General features: G+C 45.1%; 1 protein-coding gene across 1 annotated transcript in view; it reads right to left on the minus strand.

The window, feature by feature from the left end:
* The window catches only part of RNF111 (ring finger protein 111), a gene marked incomplete in the record, with an annotated part of 1,207,185 nt that overhangs the window by 831,441 nt on the left and 353,228 nt on the right, over positions 1-22,516 (minus strand). The window contains 1 exon segment of the mRNA XM_044078570.1: positions 20,510-20,835. Coding sequence (XP_043934505.1) covers positions 20,510-20,835 — 326 coding nt within the window.

The following is a 22,516-nucleotide window of genomic DNA, read 5'->3' on the forward strand; positions in this document are numbered from 1 at the left end:
ATTTTACGTTTCTGACAGAACCTGTAACTGCTGCTTTGCAGGAGGCCTCTAGAGAATCAAAACCACATTGCAAAGTATGCTTTCCCACTTGTTCAGCTGCATGCAATAAATCCTACATTTCTTTAACAATAGGAGATCAGATTCTGGAAACATTTTTTTTTTTAACCGAGACAGTAAAAATTGCTGATATTTTAGCATGTGAAACTGGCAATTTAAGACTCTCATTGCTAAGGTTGCATACGTATATACTTTCTTTCCCCATCTGTCTAACTGGATTCTTGGCTGATGAGGCCTTCACTCCTTTGGGTCCCTGAGAAATAGTTTCAGGGTCAGCTACAGGGCTTTTATACAGAAATTTATGTGAGTCAGGGACTCTGTAGTATCTGTCAGGTTCAACAGGGGTTGGAGGTAAGGAATCAGGATTTAAGCTGGATTCAGTACACACATCATCCACAATATCTAACACTGGCGGAATAGCAAGGGGTCTGTGTTGAGGTAATAAAAGGAAGTCTCTGAGCCTTTTCTTGGATTCTGAATAATCCTGGCCTTCCAAGTGGAAATGCTCCATCATGGTATGTAGGGTTTCCCCAAAGGAGTAGTCCTCAGGTGGAGAGGCTGATGGAATAGATTCCTCAGCATCAGAATCCTCATAAGGGGGGTAAGGGGGGCAAGGAGTATCCTAGGTCTGAGGATGAATCAGAAGAGATGGACACCTGGTCGGATGAGTCGTAGTCTGCATCCTGTCTATGCCTTTTATCAGGAGGGGGATGGGACCCCCTGATCAGAGTGATTAGGTCTTCAGCCATTTTGAGCATTTGTTTCTTAGGCATGGAGGCCTAGCCTGCAGAATGCTGTATTTGTTTCTTTGGCTTTAAAGGAGGCTTAGACTTAGCTGAGGGTTTAATGCTTAACTGAGTAGGTCTGAAGACACCCTCTGTAGCTGTGGCTTGCTCAGCTACTCCGGATCCCTGTAAGAGGTTAGTCTCAGTATGCTGAAAAACTTGTGCGTCCGAAGGCCCAGCCATCTCCACATGGGAGTCAGATGCGGCTTGTGGTTCTACAGCAGTGGTTGTCAGGGGCTGCGAAGTCACCTCGCTGAAAACCGGAGAACAGGCGACTGGCCTAGAAGAGGCTTCGTCGTCAGTTTTGGGCCTCGGATGCCTACCCTTGTCTTTGCGCTTTTTGTGTATTCCGGTCATTGGAAGTTCCAATGGCATGGTATAGTTGAATTTTCTACCAAAATAATGTCGGGCAAAATCAAACCGACGTTTAATAGTGCGCTTGTTAAACCTAGCACAAAACCGACAACCAGTGACATCGTGGTCAGGGCCTAGGCATGGGATACATCAGGAATGGAAATCCTTATGAGGTATTTGATTCCCACAAGAAATACAGTTATTAACTTTTACTGACATCGGTCTGAGGCAAGAAAAAGTTTCCCCAATGGGGTACTTAGCTTTGTAGAAGACTTCGGTTCTGGATTCGGAATGAAAATTTCAGGAGACAGCCGATTGGCACTTGCGAACTACTTTTGCTTCGGGCACCGCGTGGCAAGAAAGACTGGAGAAAATGGCGTCGGCTGCATCTTGTATACCCCTGTCGCACTGATGTCAGGGAGGAGGCGACAGCAACCGAAGCCGGACCAAAACTTTAGAACTCAGGCCGACTGGGGAACCGCCGGACGGCAGGATAACCCAAGTGTAATGACTGCAGCAGTGTAACACTATGAACATCCTTGAGACACAATGTTGAGATCCCATTTGTCTTTGGTGATCCAATGCCAATTGTGATAGAAAAGTGCCAGTTTTCCTCCTAAGGGGGCTGCCAAGAGAGCTGTTTGGCAGCTGCAGTGGGAAGTCATTGAGGCTGCTTTTTATATGATTGGGGCCTGTCTTCCCCTTCTTTCTGGCCTGATGCACCCCATTGTCGAGGCCTGTAAGGACCTTGTGGTTGACCTCTACCTCTTGGACGTCTGTATCTGCCCCTTTGAGGTCTGTCTGTAACTGGAAAGGACCAATTCTTTGTTGGCCAGTTTCTGCTAAATCAAGGAGGCTGAACCTGTAAGAAATCCTTCACCATTTGCATAGATTTTGCCTTATGCTCCATCTTCTTCAATACCTCTTCTGCTTTAACTCCAAATAACACATCCCGCTGCAAAGGTGCATCCAATAATTTTGCTTTAACATGGTCGGGTAACGCATGTTCTTTTAACCAAGCATGTCTTCTAATGACAGAGCCTGTGACTGCTGCTCTTCAGGAGGCCTCTAAAGAATCAAAACCACACTGCAAAGTATGTTTTCCAACTTGTTCAGCTGCATGCAATAAATCCTGCACTTCTTTACAATTAGGAGGATCTGAATCTGGAAGCATTTTTTGTTTCAACTGAGACATCAAAAATTGCTGATATTTTAGCATGTGAAACTGGCAATTTAGGGCTCTCATTGCTAAAGTTGCAGACGTATATACTTTCTTTCCCCATCTGTCTAATGCTCTGGAATCTCTGTCAGAGGGAACTAATCCCTTTGGGTCCCTGAGAAATAGTTTCAGGGTCAGCAACAGGGCTTTTATATAGGAATTTGTGAGAGTCAAGGACTCTGTAATATGTCAGGTTTAACTGGGGCTGGAGGTAAGGAGTCAGGATTTAAGCTGGATTCAGTATACACATGTAGCCCAGGCTGGTATGACCCTGACCTTGAGTAGCATCTTACCCTCACCAAGAATGATGCCAGAATATGAAGACAAGATGATCAATTTCAAGAATTGGCTTAAGCATTGGTGTCATTCAAAGGGGATCCAATGCCTGTCAGCCTGGGATAACATGCTCGACAAGCCACGACGCTTCGCTAGGGACGGCTTGCACCTGCCACCCCTGGGCTTTCGGATATTGGCAAAGGCTCTTGCTACCCCCATAGTGCCTTTTTTTAGGCAAGGCTCAAAAGACAAACCCACCTCCATAGGTATCACAAGGGATAAGAAACTAAGAGTAATGCTACTCAACGCCAGAAGTCTAAAAGTACAGTTTTGTACCTACCATAAATGTAGATGTTCGAGGATCCACATTGCTGCAGTCCTAACTATTGGGGTAGTCCGCTGTCCAGTCGGCCCGAATACCAAAGTATATGGCTGACGTCGGTCAGGGCGCATTAGACTGACGTCAGTACGTCAGGGTACTAATGCGCATGACCGACGTCATATCCTCAGTCTTTTCTTGCCCCAGATGTCAGAAGACCCTAAAAAGACAACGCCCAATATACCTGCACCAAAAATATGTACAATATATACAAAATTATCAGCATATAACCTCACCTACACAACCACCCCTAAACACAGAGGGGAAGGAGGGAGGGTAAATTGGACTGCAGCAATGTGGATCCTCGAACATCTACATTTATGGTAGGTACAAAACTGTACTATGTTCTTCATTCCACATTGCTGCAGTCCTAACTATTGGGTAGAATCCCAAAGCAGAGGTAAGGGAGGCTGGCAAATCATAAAGAAGCAGGAGCTGACAACATGCCTTGCAAAATAGCTGTGGCAAAACCAGCCCTAGACTTAGAGTAGAGAGGAAGGTGATAATGCTTAGAGAAAGTATGCACTGAACTCCAAGTAGCTGCCTCCAAAATATCCTTAGTTGCCACCCCCCCTTAGAAATGCTGTTGAAGTGGCAGTAGCCCTAGTGGAATGAGGCCTAATCCCAGCTGGAATCTCCTTGCCATGATGGGAATAACAAAATGCAATGCAAAACCCAATCCACCTAGAAATAGTTTGTTTTGACACAGGCTTGCCCTGCGAACTCAAAGCAAAAGAAACAAACAACTGCTGAGACTGCCTAAAATCCTTAGTCCTGCTTAAATAATAACGCAATTGCCTGTGTACATCTAAAGTGTGCAAAATATTTTCCCCTTTATTTTGGGGGTCTGCATAAAAAGTAGGCAAATGAATAGTTTGGTTTAAAGCCACACTAGAAACCACCTTAGACATAAAGGAAGGATTAGTACGTAATGATACCCTATCCTTATGGAAAATCAAAAGGGCTCTACTGCCATAAGGGCCTGCAACTCAGACACCCTTCTTGCAGAAGTAATAGCCAACAGAAAAGCAGTCTTCCATGACAAGTATTTCAATTCAGCAGTAGCCGCAGGCTCAAAAGGTTGTAGAGTAAGTTTTTCCAACACAAAATTGAGATCCCAAGCAGGAGTAGGAGCTCTACGTGGGGTCTTATATTCTTTGCCCCTCTAAGAAACTGCTTGAACAAAGGATGCGAAAACAATGGTGGGTCACAATCATAGTGAGCTGAAATTGCTGCAGCATGAATCTTAATGGAAGAGAAGGACAAACCTTTGTCCAATAACTCAGTAAGATATTGAAGAGCCACACTCAAATTAGGCTCAGAAATCTCCAAATTCTTTGCTGTACTCCAAAATAAAAACCTCTTCCATTTTTCATGTACACTTTCCTTGTACTAGGTCTTCTAGCTTCCATAATCCCATTTAAAACTTGTTGAGGAAGTTGAGACCTGCTGTGTTTCAACACAGAATATGCCAGGCTGTTAGATGAAGAGAGTGAAGCTTGACATTAAGCAGATGACCGTCCTTCTGAGATAACAGATGTGGAATCAAAGGTAAAGGCCATGGAGGCTTCCTTACCAGACTCCTTAGTAGTGGGTACCAGTGTTGCCGAGGCCAATCTGGAGCTATTAAAATCATCCTTGGCTTGTCTTGTCTGACCTTTAAGAGCACCTTTGGAAGAAGAGGCAGAGGTGGAAAGGCATACACATGAAGATTTTTTCAACTGAAAGAAAGAGCATCCACTTTCCAAGCTGTGTGATGAAACCCCTTTGTGCAAAACTTTGGCAGCTGGTGGTTTAGTGGAGAAGCGAACAGATCTATGTCTGGAGTTCCCCATGACACTGTCAATTTCTGAAATACATGAAGATCCAGTTTCCACTCGTGGGGATCCATGATTTGTCTGCTTAACACATCTGCTAAGGAGTTCTGTGCTCGGCAGAAAGCTTGCCTGAAAAGTGAGTTGCAAGCAGAGCGCAGTCTCCCATAAAATCATTGCTTGCCTGCATAGAGGATAAGAATGTGTTCCCCTTGTTTGTTGATGTACCACATGACAGTTGTGTTGTCTGTTAGAATCAACACCTGCCCTGGAAGAAGTAACTCCTTGAAAGCCATTAATGCAAACTGGACTGCTAACATCTCCTTCATGTTGATATGTAGATGCTGTAGTCTGGCAGGCCACTTGTCTTGTATCCACTTTCCATTTAGATGAGCTCCCCAAGCAATGTCCGAGGCATCTGTCGTTAAAATCTGACTCGCCTCTGGCCGGGTCACAGAGAGTCCCTTGTTTAGGTGACATTCCTGAGCCCACCACAAAAATTCTTTTTGAAGGCAAGGTATTATTTGAATGACAGTGTCCAAATCCTGGCAGTGCTGTGTCCATACATTTTGAGATACCATTGCAGCTTCCTCATATGCAGTTTGGCATTGGGAAGCACCAGAATACAAGATGCCATGAACCCTAATGCTTGAAGGACTGTCCTTGCAGTCAGCACGGACTGATGAGATAGTTGATGGAAGTAAAGGGATAGACTCTTTTGTTTGTCCGGGGTTAAAAGGCCATCTGGGCTGCTGTATTCAGTCTCACACCCAGAAAGCACATGTCTTGAGAGGGTACTAGACTGGACTTTATTTCGCTCACAGAATACCCTAGGCATCTTAGCACTGCTATAACATATTCCAGATGCTGTAGAAGGTCTTCCTTTTCTTGAGCCAGAATCAGGCAGTCGTCCAAGTAAGGATAGATTTGAATTCCTTTTAGCCTGAAGTAAGCTATCACTGATGCCAGAACCTTTGTGAATACTCTGGGCAGTAGATAAGCCAAAGGGCAATGCAGAGAACTGATAATGAGAATTTCCAACTCGAAACGCAGATACTTCCTGCAACTTAGTCTTATAGGCACATGAAGGTAAGCTTCCTTGAGATCTAAAGTTACCATCCAGTGATCTTTGCCCAGCAGAGGTAAAAGCTGTTGTAACGTCAACATCTTGAACTTGGGAATGTCCAGATAAGTGTTGAGGATAGATAAATCCAAAATTGGTCTCCACGTGTTCCCCTTCTTTGGTACTAGGAACAGGCGAGAATAAAATCCTAGGCCCCTTTCTGATACAGGGACTGGCTGAATGGCCCCTATTTGGAGTAACAGAGAAATTTGCTTGTGAGCCTCTTTCCTTTGTGGAGGAGGAACGTCTGGCATGCCTTTGAAAGGGGCAATGTATGGAAATAAAACCTGTAACCGTGGTGAATGATATCCAACACCCATCTGTCTTGAGTAATTAAATCCCAATTTTCTTTGAAAAGAGACAGTCTTCCTCCCAAAGGAGCTGCCAGACGAGAATCTACTGGCAGCTGAAAAGGCAGGTCATTGGGTCTGTTTACGAAAGGACTGACCCCTGCCCTCACCAGAAGTCTGAGCAGGTGAACTCCTGTTCTAGGCCTAAAAGAACCTTGAGCTCTGCCCCTACCACGTCTAGACCTACCCCTAGACTGGGAATCATAAGCAGGATATGTCCATCCCTTAGTAGGCCAATTTCTACTAAACTTGGTGGCTGCACCTGCAAAAATCTTTAACAGTTTGCATAGACTTAGCTTTGTCCTCCATTTTCTTTAAAACTGCTTCCACAGGCGAACCAAACAACACATCAGACTGTAAAGGAGCATCCAAAATCCTTGTCTTAACATGCTCCGCTAAATTCTGATCCCTCAACCAGGCATGCCTGCGAAGAACAGAACTAGTGGCAGCCACCCTCGAGGAGGCCTGTACAGCATCAAAACCACATTGCAAAGAATGCTTACCCACTTGCTCAGACACATGAACTAAATCCAGCAACTCTTTACACTCAATACCTTCCGCCAAAGCATCCACCTTAGATTTCAATTGTGAAAGGAGATAATTTTGATATTTTAGCATGTGAAACTGACAATTCAACGCCCTCATGGCTAAAGTGGAAGAAGTATACACTTTCTTTCCCCATCTATCCAAAGCCCTTGCCTCTTTATCTGTGGGAACAGGGTTTTTAACAACAGAGGCCTTAACACCTTTAGGTCCCTGAGAAACAGTTTAGGGTCTGCCCTAGGACTCTTAAAAAGATACTTATGAGCTTCAGGCACCCTATAGTACCTATCAGGTTTAACAGGAGCAGGAGGCAAAGAATCAGGGTTCAGGAAGCCTCTGCAAAACATCTTCCACCACATTCAACACAGGAGGTATAGCTAAGGGCCTATGCTGGGGTAAAACAAGAATTCCCTAAGCCTTTTCCTGGAATCAGAGTAATCTTGGCCTTCCCATTTAAAGTGCTCCCTCATGGAATGCAGAGTCTCTGAAAATGAGAAATCCTCAGGAGGAGAAGCTGTAGGAGTGGAATCATCCACATCTGAATCAGAATAAGGAGGAAACTCCTGCAAGTCTTCCGCAGAAGACTCAGAAGCCTCTGAACACTGTTCAAAACTCTCAAACTCAGGTTCCACCCTAGGCCTCTTATCAGGAGGGGCATAGAACCTCTAATCATAGTAATCAAATCTTCTGCCATTTTAAGCATATGTTTCTTAGGCACAGAACCAGAAGTGCTAGGAGAAGCCCCACTGAAGCTAAACTTGGCCTACCTCTCAAAGAAGTTTTGGAAACAGAAGGAGATGCTCTAACTACCTTGGGAAGAGAGGGAAGAACAGTTACTTGAGAAGCCCCCTCAGCCTGGCCTACCTCCTGAGAAGGCACATCCTGTAACAGTAAAGTCTCTGCCTGAGACTCCAAAGAAACTCCTGGCAAAACCTCTGGCTCCACTGAGTTTTCTAAAGAACCGACGTCCGGGACTGCGGTTCATCAACCCTAGGCTTCGCTGTTTTGTCCTTGCGCTTTTGACGAAGCGGCCGGAGCATCCGACGGCATTTTATAATTGCAACGCTTCCCAAACACTAACCTGGCACAGTCTAACCTTCTCTTAATAGTGAGTTTGTTAAATCTAGCACAAGAGCGGCATCCAACAACGTCGTGCTCAGGCCCTAAACAAGGTATACACAAGGTATGGTAATCCCTATGAGGTATCTGTTTCCCACAAGAAATACAGTTATTCACTTTTTCTGACATCCGGTTAAATACTGAGGCAAGAAAAAAACAAAATGTTCCCCAACGGGGTACTTAGTCAACTTTGATTCGGTCTGAAACTCCGACTTCAGAAAATTTCAGAACGCCAACCTGCACTCGCAAAACTGCTTCTGCATCGGACCATGCGGCAAAAAAGACTGAGGATATGACGTCGGTCATGCGCATTAGTACCCTGACGTACTGACGTCAGTCTAATGCGCCCTGACCGACGTCAGCCATATACTTTGGTATTCGGGCCGACTGGACAGCGGACTACCCCAATAGTTAGGACTGCAGCAATGTGGAATGAAGAACATCCTCAAGATGCACGCACTCAAAACTCTCCTTAGCATGGAGAACATCGATATCTGTGCAGTAACAGAAACCTGGTTCAAGGCTCCCGAGAGCACCCCAGCACTACCAGGTTATACCTTATACCATGCTTTTCGGCCCCAAAACTTGGACCAAACCACAAAAGGAGGGGGGAGTATCAATATTCATCAAAGATACCCACACTTCCAGGTTGGTGGCACAGCACGAAGCATCAGAGACTATCCATGTGCAACTAACAGTGGGTAAAACTGCTTTCCAGTTTATAGCCTGCTACAGACCACCCTCCCAAACCCAGGAACCCCACTCAGCCTTCCTGAGAACACTGGAAAATATGAAGGTCTCTCCAAACACCATTATATTGGGCAACTTCAACTACCCAAACATAGACTGGGAGCATTACTCTAGCTCCAACATCCTAGCCCAAAGGTTCCTAGAATCTATAAACTCAAATGCTATGGAACAACTTGTTACCACTCCCACAAGAGGGGAAAAAATACTGGATCTGATCATCATCAACATGGGGACTCTATGCTCCAGACCAGAAGTGTATCCCTCACTGATAAGATCAGACCATAAACTAACCTCACTGGATATTCACATCCCGACTCCACCCCCTGCCCTGAAAACCACAGTGAAAAACTTCTCTAAAGCAAATTTCACACTCCTCAAAACCGAGGTGGAATCCTTCAAAGCCCCCGGGCCTATGGAAAATACGGCCCAGACCACAGAATCCTTTATAAACGCATTCTATGAACACCTTCAGGAATGCATGGATCATGCAATCCCAAATAAAACCCAAGACCCAATCCACCAAAGGCAGACGTCCTGTCTGTTGGACCCCAGCCATAAACAAAACTATACACTAGAAGGAGGAAGCTACTACATGACACAGCAAAAACCCAAAAAGGGAAGGCATCTCTGATCAGTATTGGCAAAAAACTACGGGCACTCATATAATCGTCTAAGGCCAGCTGCAAGAGAAAAATTGCACAGGACACTAAGGATAATCACAAGGCTTTCTTTAGTTATGTTAGGAACCTGGGTGGGAATTCCCAGATATGCTCAGAATTAGTCCAAAATGACAAAAAATACACTGAACCCACAGACATTGCCAACATCCTAGCTGACCGGTTCAGTGCAAACCCCCCCCCCCCCCCCACCAAAAGGGCAAATATCTATCCCAGCAGAGTGCTGACCTCTGACATCTCAGATGCTCAGGTAAAAGCTGCTCTCTCCAAAGCAAAAAACACAGCATCAATGGGACCAGACGGTGTCCCGGGCTGCGTCCTACATGAACTCCAAGAAGAGCTAAACCCAAACATAAAACTACTGTTCAATCTCAGCCTTACTACAGGATATGTACCCAAAGAGTGGCGTAAAGCAACAGTGGTCCCTCTCCACAAAGGTGGTGCCTCAACGGATCCTGGTAACTATCGCCCCATAAGCCTGACTAGCTTGGTCTGCAAAGCTATGGAAAGGATCATCATGGACCTCATAAATAAAGATATTGGGGACCTACAGACACTGGATCCTACCCAGTTCGGCTTTGTTAAGGGCAGATCCTGCCTCTTAAACCTGGTTGACTTCTTTGAAACAGTCACCAAGGCCATTGACGAGGGGAAGGTGGTCCACACAGCCTACCTGGACCTCGCAAAAGCCTTTGATACAATACCCCACTCGGGCATTATAGATAAGCTCACCAGCTAAAATATAAATCCCTATGTCACTAGATGGGTTGCAAACTGGCTCAAGGGCAGAACCCACATGGTTAGAATTGCTGGAGCCATGTCAGACTCCAAACAAGTTTGGCGTCCCACAAGGTTCAGTCCTGGGACTTCTCTTGTTCGGTATATATTTCTCGGAGGTACAGGCCAACACGGAAGGACTGTGGCTGACCAAGTTCGCAGAGGACTGCAAACTGGGTGCCATAATCGACTCTCCAGCCACAAGCATCCTCCAAAAGGGCCTCATAGAAACAGACAACTGGTGCCAGAACCATGGCCTTGAGCTAAACGCCAAAAAGTGTATAGTCATCCCTTCTGGCAAAAACAAAATTAAGTACAGAAGACGTAATTAGGGACCTGGGGACCCAAGTTGATAGCAATCTCTCATTTGACAACCACGCGGCCAAAGTGGTTACAAAAACATTTTATATAGCCCACCTAAATCATGAAGGGATTCACATCTAGATCAGGGGAAGTCATTGTGCCTCTTTACTCATCCCTCATCAGGCCCATAATTGAGTACAATGCCCCTTTTTGGGATGTACCTTACCAGACAGCTGCAGCAACTGGAAAGACCCCAAAAGTACCTCACCAAGAGGATCAAAGGGCTCAAACAGATGCCATATGCTGCCCGGTTAAAGAAACTCCAGCTCCACTCAGTGGCATACCGCCTGCTCAGAGGCGATCTGTGCCTGACGTATAAAGCCATGTCCAACCCAGAATTAATGGACATGCTGCACCTCAGAAAATCCAAATCCCATCGACTGGCTACGCGCTCAAGAGACTTGAACCTCAGCACTGAAATAAATAGGACATGCTGGAGGGACAGATTCATAACCCAGAGGCTCCCTTCACTCTGGAATAAAATCCCAGTCCAGGTTAGGCAGAGTCCCTCATTGACTCTCTTCAAGAGGAATCTTGATGAGTGGATGGGAGATCGTAGGTTTACCCCGGGTATCACTTCTGTGTCACTGTTAGAGGCACAGTATACTAACCTCGAAAAAGGGCATAGCAAAATTAATTTAAAATGGGTGGCGAAAGCCAAACACACTCTGGCTAGGCTTATAAATGCCCTAGGGCAGATAGCCTAGTATGAACCTATGAACATCATCCACAATATTCAACACTGGCAGAATAGCAAGGGGTCTGTGTTGAGGTAATAAAAGGAAGTCTCTGAGATTTTTCTTGGATTCTGAGTAATCCTGGCCTTCCCAATAGAAATGCTCCCTCATGGTATGTATGGTTTCCCCAAAGGAGTAGTCCCCAGGCGGAAAGGCTGATGGAACTGATTCCTCAGCATCAGAATCCTCATAAGGGGGTAAAGAATATCCTAGGTCTGAGGATGAATCTGAAGAAATGGACACCTGGTCGGATGAGTCAGTCTGCATCCTGTCTGGGCCTTTTATCAGGAGGGGGATGGGACCCCCTGATCAGGGTGATTAGGTCAACGGCCATTTCGAGTATTTGTTTCTTAGGCATGGAGGCCTGTCCTGGAGAATGCTGTATTTGTTTCTTTGTTTTTAAGGGAGGCTTAGGCTTAGCAGAGGGTTTAATGCTCTGCTGAGTAGGTCTGAAAACACCCTCTGAAGCTGTGGATTGCTCAGCTACTTCGGTTCCCTCTGAAGAATTAGTTTCGGTAGACTGAAAAAGTTGTGCGTCCGAAGGCCCAGCCAGCTCCACGTGGGAGTCGGAGGCGGCATGTGGTTCTGCAGAAGCGGCCGTCAGGGGCTGCGAAGGCGCCTCGCTGAAAACCGGAGAACAGGCGACCGGCCTAGAAGAGGCCTCATCGTCAGTTTTGGGCCTCGGATGCCTGTCCTTGTCTTTGCGCTTTTTATGTAATCCGGTCGTCGGAAGCTCAGACGGCATGGTGTAATTGAATTTTCTGTCAAAATAATGTCAGGCAAAATCAAACCAACGTTTAACAGTGCGCTTGTTAAACCTAGCAAAAAAACGACAACCAGTGACGTCGTGGTCTGGGCCAAGGCATGGGATACAATAGGAATGGAAATCCTTATGAGGTATTTGCTTCCCACAAGAAATACAGGTATTAACTTTTACTGACATCGGTCTGAGGCAAGAAAGACTTCGGTTCTGGATTCGGAATGAAATTCTCAGGAGTCGGCCGACTGGCACTCGCGAACTGCTTTTGCTTCGGGCACCGCGCGGCAAGAATGACTGAAGAAAATGGCGTCGGCTGCATCTTATATACCCCTGTCGCACTAACGTCAGAGAGGCGGTGACAGCAACCGACGCTGGACCAAGACTTTGGAACGCAGGCCGACTGGGGAACCGCCTGACGGCAGGATAAACCAAGTGTAATGACTGCAGCAGTGTAACACGATCAACAGCTACCCAAACATAGACTAGAAGAAATACTTACGCCAGAACACAAATGCCCAGAGACTCCTCGATTTTTTTCTATGCAAACCCCTTGGAACAGCTAGCAGACACCCCCACAAGTGGTGATATCATCTTGGACTTGGTATTAACCAACATGAGTAACCACTGCAGCACCCCTACAGTATCATCCTCCCTGGTAAGATCAGACCATAAAGCGGTCATATCTGAAGTCACCATCTCACTCGACCCCCCCAGCTAAAATCAAACAAAAACTTCTGTAAAGCTGATTACAGCCTCTTGAGTGTTGGTATAACAGCTTCACAGCCCCCTCCCCCTCTGTAGGAAAGTATAGTTGTGTACGCTTACCATAAATGTAGATGTTCAAGTGTATTCACTGTTGCAGTCATTACATTTGGGGTAATCCTGCTGGCAGGTTACCCTCAGTCGGCCTGAATTCCAAAGTCCTGGGTCTTGCGTCAGCCGCTGTCGCCCCTTCCAAAGATGTCAGGTGCCCCCAAAAAGGGTAGCCAAAATATATATATATATATATATATATATATATATATATATATATATATATATATGTATATATAGATAGATATATATATATATATATATATATATATATATATATACCAATATAAACTTTACCTTCATCTACAAGCAAATACACCACATAGGTTGTAAAAATCAGAAAAAGAAAGATAGGCTCCATGAGAAGAAAAGGGGGATGGCGGGTGGGTAACCTGGACTGCAACAGTGAATACACTCGAATATCTACATATATGATAAGTGTACACAACTGTACTATGTCCTTTGTGTTTCACTATTGCAGTCATTACATTTGGGTAGAGTCCCAAAGCTCTGGATGGGCTATGAGGCCCTGCAGAACTGCAGTGGCAAAGCCTGCCCTGGACTTAGAGTAGTGGCAAATGATAGCGCTTTGTAAAAGTGTGCAGTGAACTCCAAGTAGCAGCCTCTAAAATGTCCTTGGTTGGTACTCCCCCGAGAAAGGCTGCTGAAGTGGCTGCAGCTCCGGTTGAATGTAGCCTATGCCCTTAGGCTCTGGCTTGCCATGGTAGCTGAAATGACTGTAGTGGCTTATCCACTTTGAAATAGTCTGCTTTGAGATAGCCTTTCCTTGTGATCCTGCAGCATATGCCACTAGTAATTGTTCTGTCTTTCTGAAAACTTTGGTTCTGTCCAAGTAGAATCTAAGCTGTCTGTGTATGTCCAAAGAATGCAGAATTATCTCTGCCTTGTTCTGTGGACTTGGATTAAAAGTTGGCAGATGAATAGTTTAGTTAAGAGCCACACTGGACACCACCTTAGGCATAAATGTTGGGTTTGTCCTCAGAGAGACCCTGTCTGGATAAAAAAATGATAAAAGGTTCCGCAGCCATGAGTGCCTGAAGCTCGGAAACTCGTCTTGCAGAAGTTATTACTAAGAGCAGAGGCGTTTTCCAGGATAAAAACTTTATATCAGCAGTAGCAGCTGGCTCAAAAGGAGGCAGGGTGAGTTTTTCCAAGACATAGTTGAGGTCCCATGCAGGCATTGGTGATTTCCTTGGAGGCCTTAAATTTTTGGCTCCTCTGAGGTACTGTTTTAGTAAGGGATGAGAAAAGATTGGTGGCTCTGTATTGTAATGATAATTGTAATGAGCCAAAATGACAGAGGCATGCATTTTAATAGATGAAAAAGATAGACCTTTGTCCAGCATCTCAGTTAAGTATTGCAAAATCTGAGGAATATTTGACACAGCTTATCAGTCCCTTGTGCCTGGTCCCAAGCACAGAATCTCTTCCTTTTCCAGCATAAGATTTTCTAGTACTAGGCCTTCTGGCCTCCAAAATGACATCCATCACAGCTTTACTGAGAGGTGTGTTTTGTACGACTATATTATCTGCCATTCTGCCAGGTTTAAAGTCCTGAGTTGGCTTTGCAGGATCTGATTGTTTTGCTGGGAAAGTAGATGAGGTATCTGAGGTAAGGTCCACGCTGGGCATTGCTACAAGTTCCTTAGTATTGGATACCAGTACTGGCGAGGCCAGTCTGGGGCAATCAGTACCATCCTTGGCTTCTCTTGTCTGACCTTTACGAGTACCTTGGGGAGGAGAGGCAAAGGGGGGAATGCATATACTGATAGGTTTTTCCAGCTGAAAGATGGGGCATCCACTTTCCATGCTTGTCTGTCCTTGTGCAGAATCTTTTTAGTTGGTAGTTGTGAGGGAAGGCAAATAAATGTCCGGGCATCCCCATTTCCTTGTCATCATGCTGAAGACTTGTGGATCCAGGTGCCACTCATAGGGATCCATGAGGTTTCTGCTTAGTTCACCTGCCAGAGTATTTTTCCTTCCTGGCAGGAATTGTGCCTGGAGATGTACTTGGTAAGTCAATGCTGTGTCCCACAAAGTCATGGCTAGTCTGCAAAGGGGGTAAGAATGTGTGCCCCCCTGCTTGTTTATGTACCACACGACCGTGGTGTTGTCTGTCTTTATCAGTAGTTGTCCCGGATGAAGTAAGTCCTTGAAGGCTGTCAGGGCATTTTGAACTGCTAGCATCTCTTTTCGATTGATATGTAGATGCATTTGGTTTGGGGTCCATGTGCCCTGAATGCATCTTCCTGCCATGTGGGCCCTCCAGGCATAATCTGATGCATCCGTTGTTAGTGTTTGCCTGGCTGGGGGTAATGTGAATGGCTGTCCCTTGTTTTGGTGGCAATGCATCCGTTGTTAGTGTTTGCCTGGCTGGGGGTAATGTGAATGGCTGTCCCTTGTTTTGGTGGCAAGCCTTTGCCCACCATCGAAACTCCTGTTGCAGGCAAGGAATGAGAGTAATCATAGTTTCTAGGCTGTAGCAATGTTGAGTCCAAACACTTTTTAGGTACCACTGAAGTTTCCTCATATGCAGTCTTGCATATGGAATTAGTAGGATGCAGGATGCCATGAAGCCCAAAGCCTGCAGAATTTTTCTTGCAGATAACTAGGCCTTTGTTGCCAACATTTTGAAATAGGTAGTCAGTTGCCTTTGTTTGTCTGGCGTGAGATAAGCCATCTGGGCAGTTGTATTTAAGCTTGCACCCAGGAATATTATCTTGAGAGGGTACTAGTTTTGATTTCTTTTCGTTAACTGTGTACCCTAGGCATGTTAGAAGTCTTTTCACAAACGCTAGATGATGTAGAAGAATGTCCTGGTTCTCTGCTTGAATTAAACAGTCGTCCAAGTAAGGATATATTTGTATTCCTCTTTGTTTGCAGAATGCAATTACTGGTGACAGGCACTTTGTGAAGACCCTGGGCGCAGTAGATAAGCCAAAGGGCAGTGCAGAGAATTGGTAATGCATTGAGCCAGCCTTGAATCTGAGGTATCTTCTGCATATCTGTCTGATTGGGACATGCAGGTATGCCTCTTTTAGGTCTAGCGTTCTTGCCCAGCATGGGCAGAAGCTGCTGCAAAGTCAACATCTTGAATTTTGATATATCCAGGAATGTGTTCAAAATAGATAGGTCCAGTATTGGCCTCCAGGCCTTGTCCTTTCTGGGTACCAAGAACAGCCTTGAGTAAAATCCTTGTCCCTTCTCTTGCTCTGGTACTAGCTGAATGGCCCCCATGTCCATGAGGGATGAGACTTGTTTTTGTGCCTCTGCCCATTGATTTTTTCGCAGATCTGGCCAGCCGTTTGCCTTTGGCAGGGTATGGAAATGGAACTTGTAGCCTTGTAACATGATATTTAAGACCCACTTGTCCTGGGTTATAATGTGTCAATTTGTTGAGAAAAAAGTGCTAAGTTTCCCACTAAGGGTGCTGCCAGGAGATAAGTGCTTGGTGCAGGCAGGGGGACGCCACTGGGACTGTTTCCTGAATGGTTGTGATTTGTCTTCTCCCACTTTGGAGGTAAAAGCTCCCCATTGTTTTGAGCGGAATGAACCTTGCGCCTGGGATCTGTCTCTAGGGCATCTGGTTCTGCCCCTTTGAGGTCTGTCTGACACAGGAAAGGACCAATTCTTTGTTGGCCAGTGTCTACTAAACCTAGGTGGCTGTACTTGTAAAAAATCTTTGACCGTTTGCATAGATTTAGCTTTGTCCTCCATTTTCCAAATGTGAGTAGGTAGCAGCCTGCGACTCTAAAGTAGCGGGTGTCAGGGGCTGCGAAAGCACTTCACTGAGGACCGGCGAACCAGCGACTGGCTTAAGAGAAGCTTCATCGTCGATTTTGGGCCTCGGTTGCCTTTTCTTTGCGTTTTTTGTGAAATCCGGTAGTCGGATGGCTATCCGACATTTCTGGATAATTAAACCGGCGTCCAAAATAGTTTAAAGCAAAATCATGCCGATGCTCAATAGTGCGTTGGTTAAGTCAAGCACAAAACCGACAACCAGAAACATTGTGATCAGGGCCTAGGCAAGGAATACATTAAGAATGAAAATCCTTATGAGGTATTTGCTTCCCACAAGAAATACAATTATTAACTTTTTCTGACTTCGGTCTGGAGGCAAGAAAAAAGTTTCCCCAACGGGGTACTTAGTTTTATAGAAGACCGGATATGAAACTCTCACAGGAAAATCTCAGGAGTTGGCCGACCGGCACTTGCGAACTGCTTCTGCTTCGGGCACCACGCGGCAAGAAAGACTAAAGAAAATGGCGTCGGCCGCATCTTTTATAACCCTGATGACCTGATGTCAGGGAAGGGGCAACAGCGGCTGACGCAGGACCCAGGACTTTGGAATTCAGGCCGACTGAGGGCAACTTGCTCGCAGTATTACCCCAAATATAATGACTGCAACAGTGAAACACGAAGAACATCTGGCACCAATATCCAAAACTACACCAAAGCACTGCACGAGCATTTATATAGATACATGGCATCAGGAATACCGGACAGGACTAAATCATCATCCGCAAGGAAGAGTAAATTTGTCTGGTGGACATCTGCAATAAATAAACTATGTTATAGCAAAAGAAAAAAATTACTGTCCAGGACCAAGAAGGAGCAGTGCCCAACTGGAAGCAATCTCTCCTTCGCCTGAACAAGCAAATAAAAGCACTAGTTAAATACTCAAAAGCAAACAGTGTCCACATTGAACGCATCTACTACAGACAATCATAAGGCTTTCTTCACATATGTCCGTAACGTCAAAGAAAGCACCCAGATCTGTTCAGAACTTGTGGTCAAGGACACCACATACACAAATGTCGCAGATAAAGCAAACTTGCTGGCTGACAGATTCAGCAAAAATTTCACCCCTCTGTCGCCCCCATCAGTAAATCAGGACATCCCCAGTACCTGCTCCTTCCCCTTGTATCCAGGGAACAGGTCATCACTGCTCTCTCAAAGGCAAAAAATACAGCCTCCATGGGACCCGATAACATACCAGGTTGCATCCTACATGAACTCAGGCAGGAACTTGCAGCACCATTGGGAGCCCTCCTCAACCAAAACCTGAGTACTGGCTTCGTCCCAGCTGAGTGGAGGACAGTCACTATCATCCTTTTGCACAAAGATGGAGCATCCACCAATACGGGAAATTATAGACTAATCGACCTAACTAGCCTGATCTGCAAGTCCATGGAACTGATCATGGACCTTATTAACGACACTGGCAACCTCCAAACACTCGATCCCACACAGTTTGGCTTCATCAAGGGGAGGTCATGTCTGTTAAACCTGACTGACTTCTTTGAGACAGTCACCAAGTCATAGATGAGGGGAAGCCTGGGCACACCGCCTACCCTGACCTGGCCAAAGCCTTCAACACTATTCCCCATTCAGGCATAACAGATAAACTGTCTCAACTAGGCATCAATCCATATGTTACCAGATGGGTAGCAAACTGGCTCACTGATGGAGCCCACCTAGTCAAAACAGGAAAAGCCACCTCAAGCAGCAGACTTGTAATGAGCAGCATACCCCAGGGTTCGATCTTGGGGCCGCTGTTATTTTGATTTACTTTTCTGAGGTTCAGGCCAAAACCAGTGGGCTATGGCTGACCAAGTTTGCAGATGACTGTAAGTTGGGCACTGTAATCAATTCCTCTAGTGATGTGGACATCCTCCAAGAGGGTATCAGCCAAACAAATGACTGGTGCCAGAAACATGGCCTCAAGCTGAATACCAAAAAATGCATCATTATCCCCTTTGGGAGAGTGATTTCCCCACAAATTATTACATTAATAACATCCTAAGCACGCAATCAGTCGTGAGGGACTTGGGCACCCAGGTTGAGAGCAACCTGACTTTTGACCACCATGTTGCTTCCATTGTACGGAAAGCTTTCTACATGGCCCACCTCATAAGTACGGGTATCTCATTCCATGGACAAGGAGGTCATAGCATCCCTGTATTCTTCCCTTATAAGGCCTATTATTGAGTACAACGCCCCTTTCGGCATGTACCTCGCAAAGCACATGCAGCAGCTGGACAGACCACAGAGGTTCCTCACCAGGAGGATCCAGGGCCTCAAACATCTACCATACATAGGCTAAAAGCCCTGTCCCTCTACTCACGTTTCATATAGACTCCTCAGAGGTGACCACTTTCTGGCATACAAGGCAACTTGGACCCCGCCTTGATGGAACTGCTGCATATTCACAAGTCAAGTCCCACTCGAGTAACCTGCACCCGCGGCCTCAACCTTGTCTGTGACATCAACAAGACTTGCTGGCAGGACAGATGTGTGTCCCCAAGACAGTGGACATCTGTGGAACAGATTCCCTCTCCACGTCAAGCAGAGTACCTCTTTACCCCTTTTTAAGCACAGCTTGGATAATTGGATGGGAAACAGAAAATACACCCCTGGGATTCCACCTGTGTCTTTTATGGACAGGGGCATCATGTGCTGACTTGTCTAAACATGGGCTAAACTCTTGGCTAGGCTTATAAGGGCCTCAGAGCCAACAGCCTAGTAACTTCCTATGAACCTACGACAAAATCAACAACTATCTGAAATTTGTTGCCTGTACATCCCTCTTTACACCAGCATGCCCTTGTGCTTCAACAAGCATACAGTGCACATGGAAGGTACCCAAAATCTTTGACATACTGGCCGAATGTTCAATATACTTGGCAGGATAAACCCCATACAGCTTTACACTACTGCAACCATGACCTAACGATGATCAGTAGGCATTATCCGAGCAGGGTACTCCACTGCAGTCTGTAAGCCAAGCCATACTAAGAGTGCCAAACCCTGGTACTCACTTCAACTATGGATATTCCTTTCTCAAATGGTGGCAAAAAAAGAACAGGAGATGGTAGAGGTGGATAGCTCTCACATAACACAGGCATCCTGAAGTCTAGGGGGGATGGCAGCTCCCTAGTGGAGACAAGGAAAGGTGGAAAGCTCTGGAAGTTGGGCTGAATTCCACAGCAGTATTCACAACAGTCTGCGCTAATGTAACAGTGAACAATATAAAGAACATTCTGCTGTAACCGTAAATGTTTGAGTCTTTTGACTGTTGCAATAGTCTTACTGCTGCTGTTTGTTTTACCTAATACACCCACAGTACTAAAGTTTCCTTAATCCTGCAAAGGCGATCAAACAGTGCCAGACACTTTGTGAAAGACCTGGAAGCACTAAATAAACCAAGGGGCAATAAGTGAAGATTACTCTACCACTGAACCATGGGATAAATGGTAAATCATGCGGCAGTAATGATCTTTACGAAAAGCATCTGAAGGCTCTCTCTTTCACCTAATACAGTGGCCTTTAAACAGCAAAGGTAAGAAGCAGTGGATAATGAAAGGAAAAAGTTGCTGAGTAGATCCAGTATCTGAAATGCAGATACCTTCTGGTTCAGCAAGATCTACGCACAAACTCACCTATGAAAAGCTACTTATACATAAACAAAAATAACATTCAATACTTCACCTACATTACCAATGCAGTACAAGTTGCAATATATTGTCTAAAAATGCACACATGAATAAGAAATTAATTTTTTTGTAAATTTTAATCTACAATTTACCTACCTCGTGATAAGTGTTGCCAGTACTACTACTTGCTCCACATGGTGCTGGTACTGCTGCTGGTCGCTCGACAGGGCAGTTAGAATCAGAAAATGATGCAACTGGGAGAACAGAGGAATGGGATGCATGATGATGGTGGTGGTGGTGGTGATGGTGGGGAAAATGGTAGATATGTTGCTGAAGACAACTTGTATGCGGATGCCCTGATAAGTGACTACTTTGAGATGCACCCAGGCATGGGGAATGTTGGGGGCAACATGATGGTAGGCGAGGCATTGCATTAGGTCCTGCCTCTGATGCAGAGCTGGATGCTGTTCTTCTAGTCTCATCTTAAAATGAAGGAAATAAGAAAAAAATTCAAATTAGAATTTGATGCATAAATTACAAAAGGTGCCAAATAGACCTCTTGACCAATCCAAACTGATCGCTTCACTAATCTACAGCACTTCAGTTCGGCTAAATGGATAACTAACTTCTTGAAGACTGACTTCTGAAGGGAGGTTTGTAATGACCTGTGTGATAATTCAGTAAAAAAAACATGACATTTTCCAAGATGGACTACAAAAAAAAAAATACACACATGAAGCAGTAGCAATGACCTCTCCATTAATGTCAACAGATGTATCCTAATAAATCTTGACAAAGAGAACAGGTTAGGCTTACAAAGCAAACAGTCAAATTACTGAAACCATCACTAAAATCCTACAGAGAATAAGTAACAGAAACCTGACCAGTATTTACCTACCAAAGTTAGGAAAACACTTTATGAGACTGATCTGCTCTCCTAGTTTCCTACACAAATGAGTTGTGAACACTAGGATAACCTATGTCCGACATTAACTATGCAATGATGGGTCATTCTTATTCAAAAACAAGCAAGCTAACTGGACAGACCAACCAGTGTGCTCACTGGAAATTGAGCATATTCCAACAGAAAAAAAGGACGGCTGCTGAAGTACCATTCAGCAGCAAGACTTTTCTGTTGGAATATGCTGCAGGGGTACAGTGCAAAAAAGAAAAATCAGGTACATTTTCATAACTTTTAGTTATGTACTCACCATAACTTCAGATGTTTGGGATCCATCTCGCCTACATTCTGACTGATGGGTTCGGAGCCGATCCCTCGGCTCCGACTCGGCACGCTTATGCTATAGAGCGAGGCCTCTAATTGGCTGAGCTATCTTTATCCCAGGATGCACCACCACTAATCCCCCAGATCTTGTTTGTCCGCATTCATGCACACATGCAGAGCTTGTTTATATAACATTGTTAGATGTTTCAAGATGAAACAACAGGATTCGGACCTTCTGATATCCTCTGATCTCCAAGGAAGGGGGAAGGAGGGGTTATTAGGAATGTGAGATGGATCCCAAACATCTAAAGTTATGGTGAGTACATAACTAAAAGATGTTATGTGATCCTATCTCGCCTACATTCTGACTGATGGGACAGCGTCCCTAGCACCTAAATCCCGGGTGGCTCATTGGAAAACACTCCTGAGCACTGTGGAACCAAATGAAGCTCGTCCTCTAGATGCCACATCTAATTTGTAGTGAGAAATGAAGGTGTGCGGGAAGACCATGTAGCCGCAGCACAAATGTCACCAATAGCAAGCTTAGAATGAAATGCTACCGAAGTAGCCATAGCCCTTGTAGAATGAGCCTTGACAGAGGTGGAAAGCTCTTTGTTAGAATAAATATAAGCTTGAGTAATACAGTCCATGATCCATTTGGCAATAGTGACCTTTGTGACCGCGTTGCCCAATTTGTTTTCTGCAAAGGACACAAACAACTGATCTGTCTTCCTTGATTGTTTGGTCCTATCCAAATAAAAACGTAACTGCCTGTGGACATCTAGTGTGTGGAAAACAAACTCCGCTTTATTGGAGTATTTTGGGAAAAAACTGGGAGCTCTAACGACTGTTGCAAGCATAAAGTAGAACAGACTTTAGGAACAAAAGAAGGATTTGGTCTGAGGGATACCCTGTCTGTATGAAAAACCAAGTACGGG

Source organism: Protopterus annectens, chromosome 7.part1 (assembly GCF_019279795.1).
Source record: "Protopterus annectens isolate FY-2018-M chromosome 7.part1, PAN1.0, whole genome shotgun sequence".
Classification (NCBI taxonomy): domain Eukaryota; kingdom Metazoa; phylum Chordata; order Ceratodontiformes; family Protopteridae; genus Protopterus; species Protopterus annectens.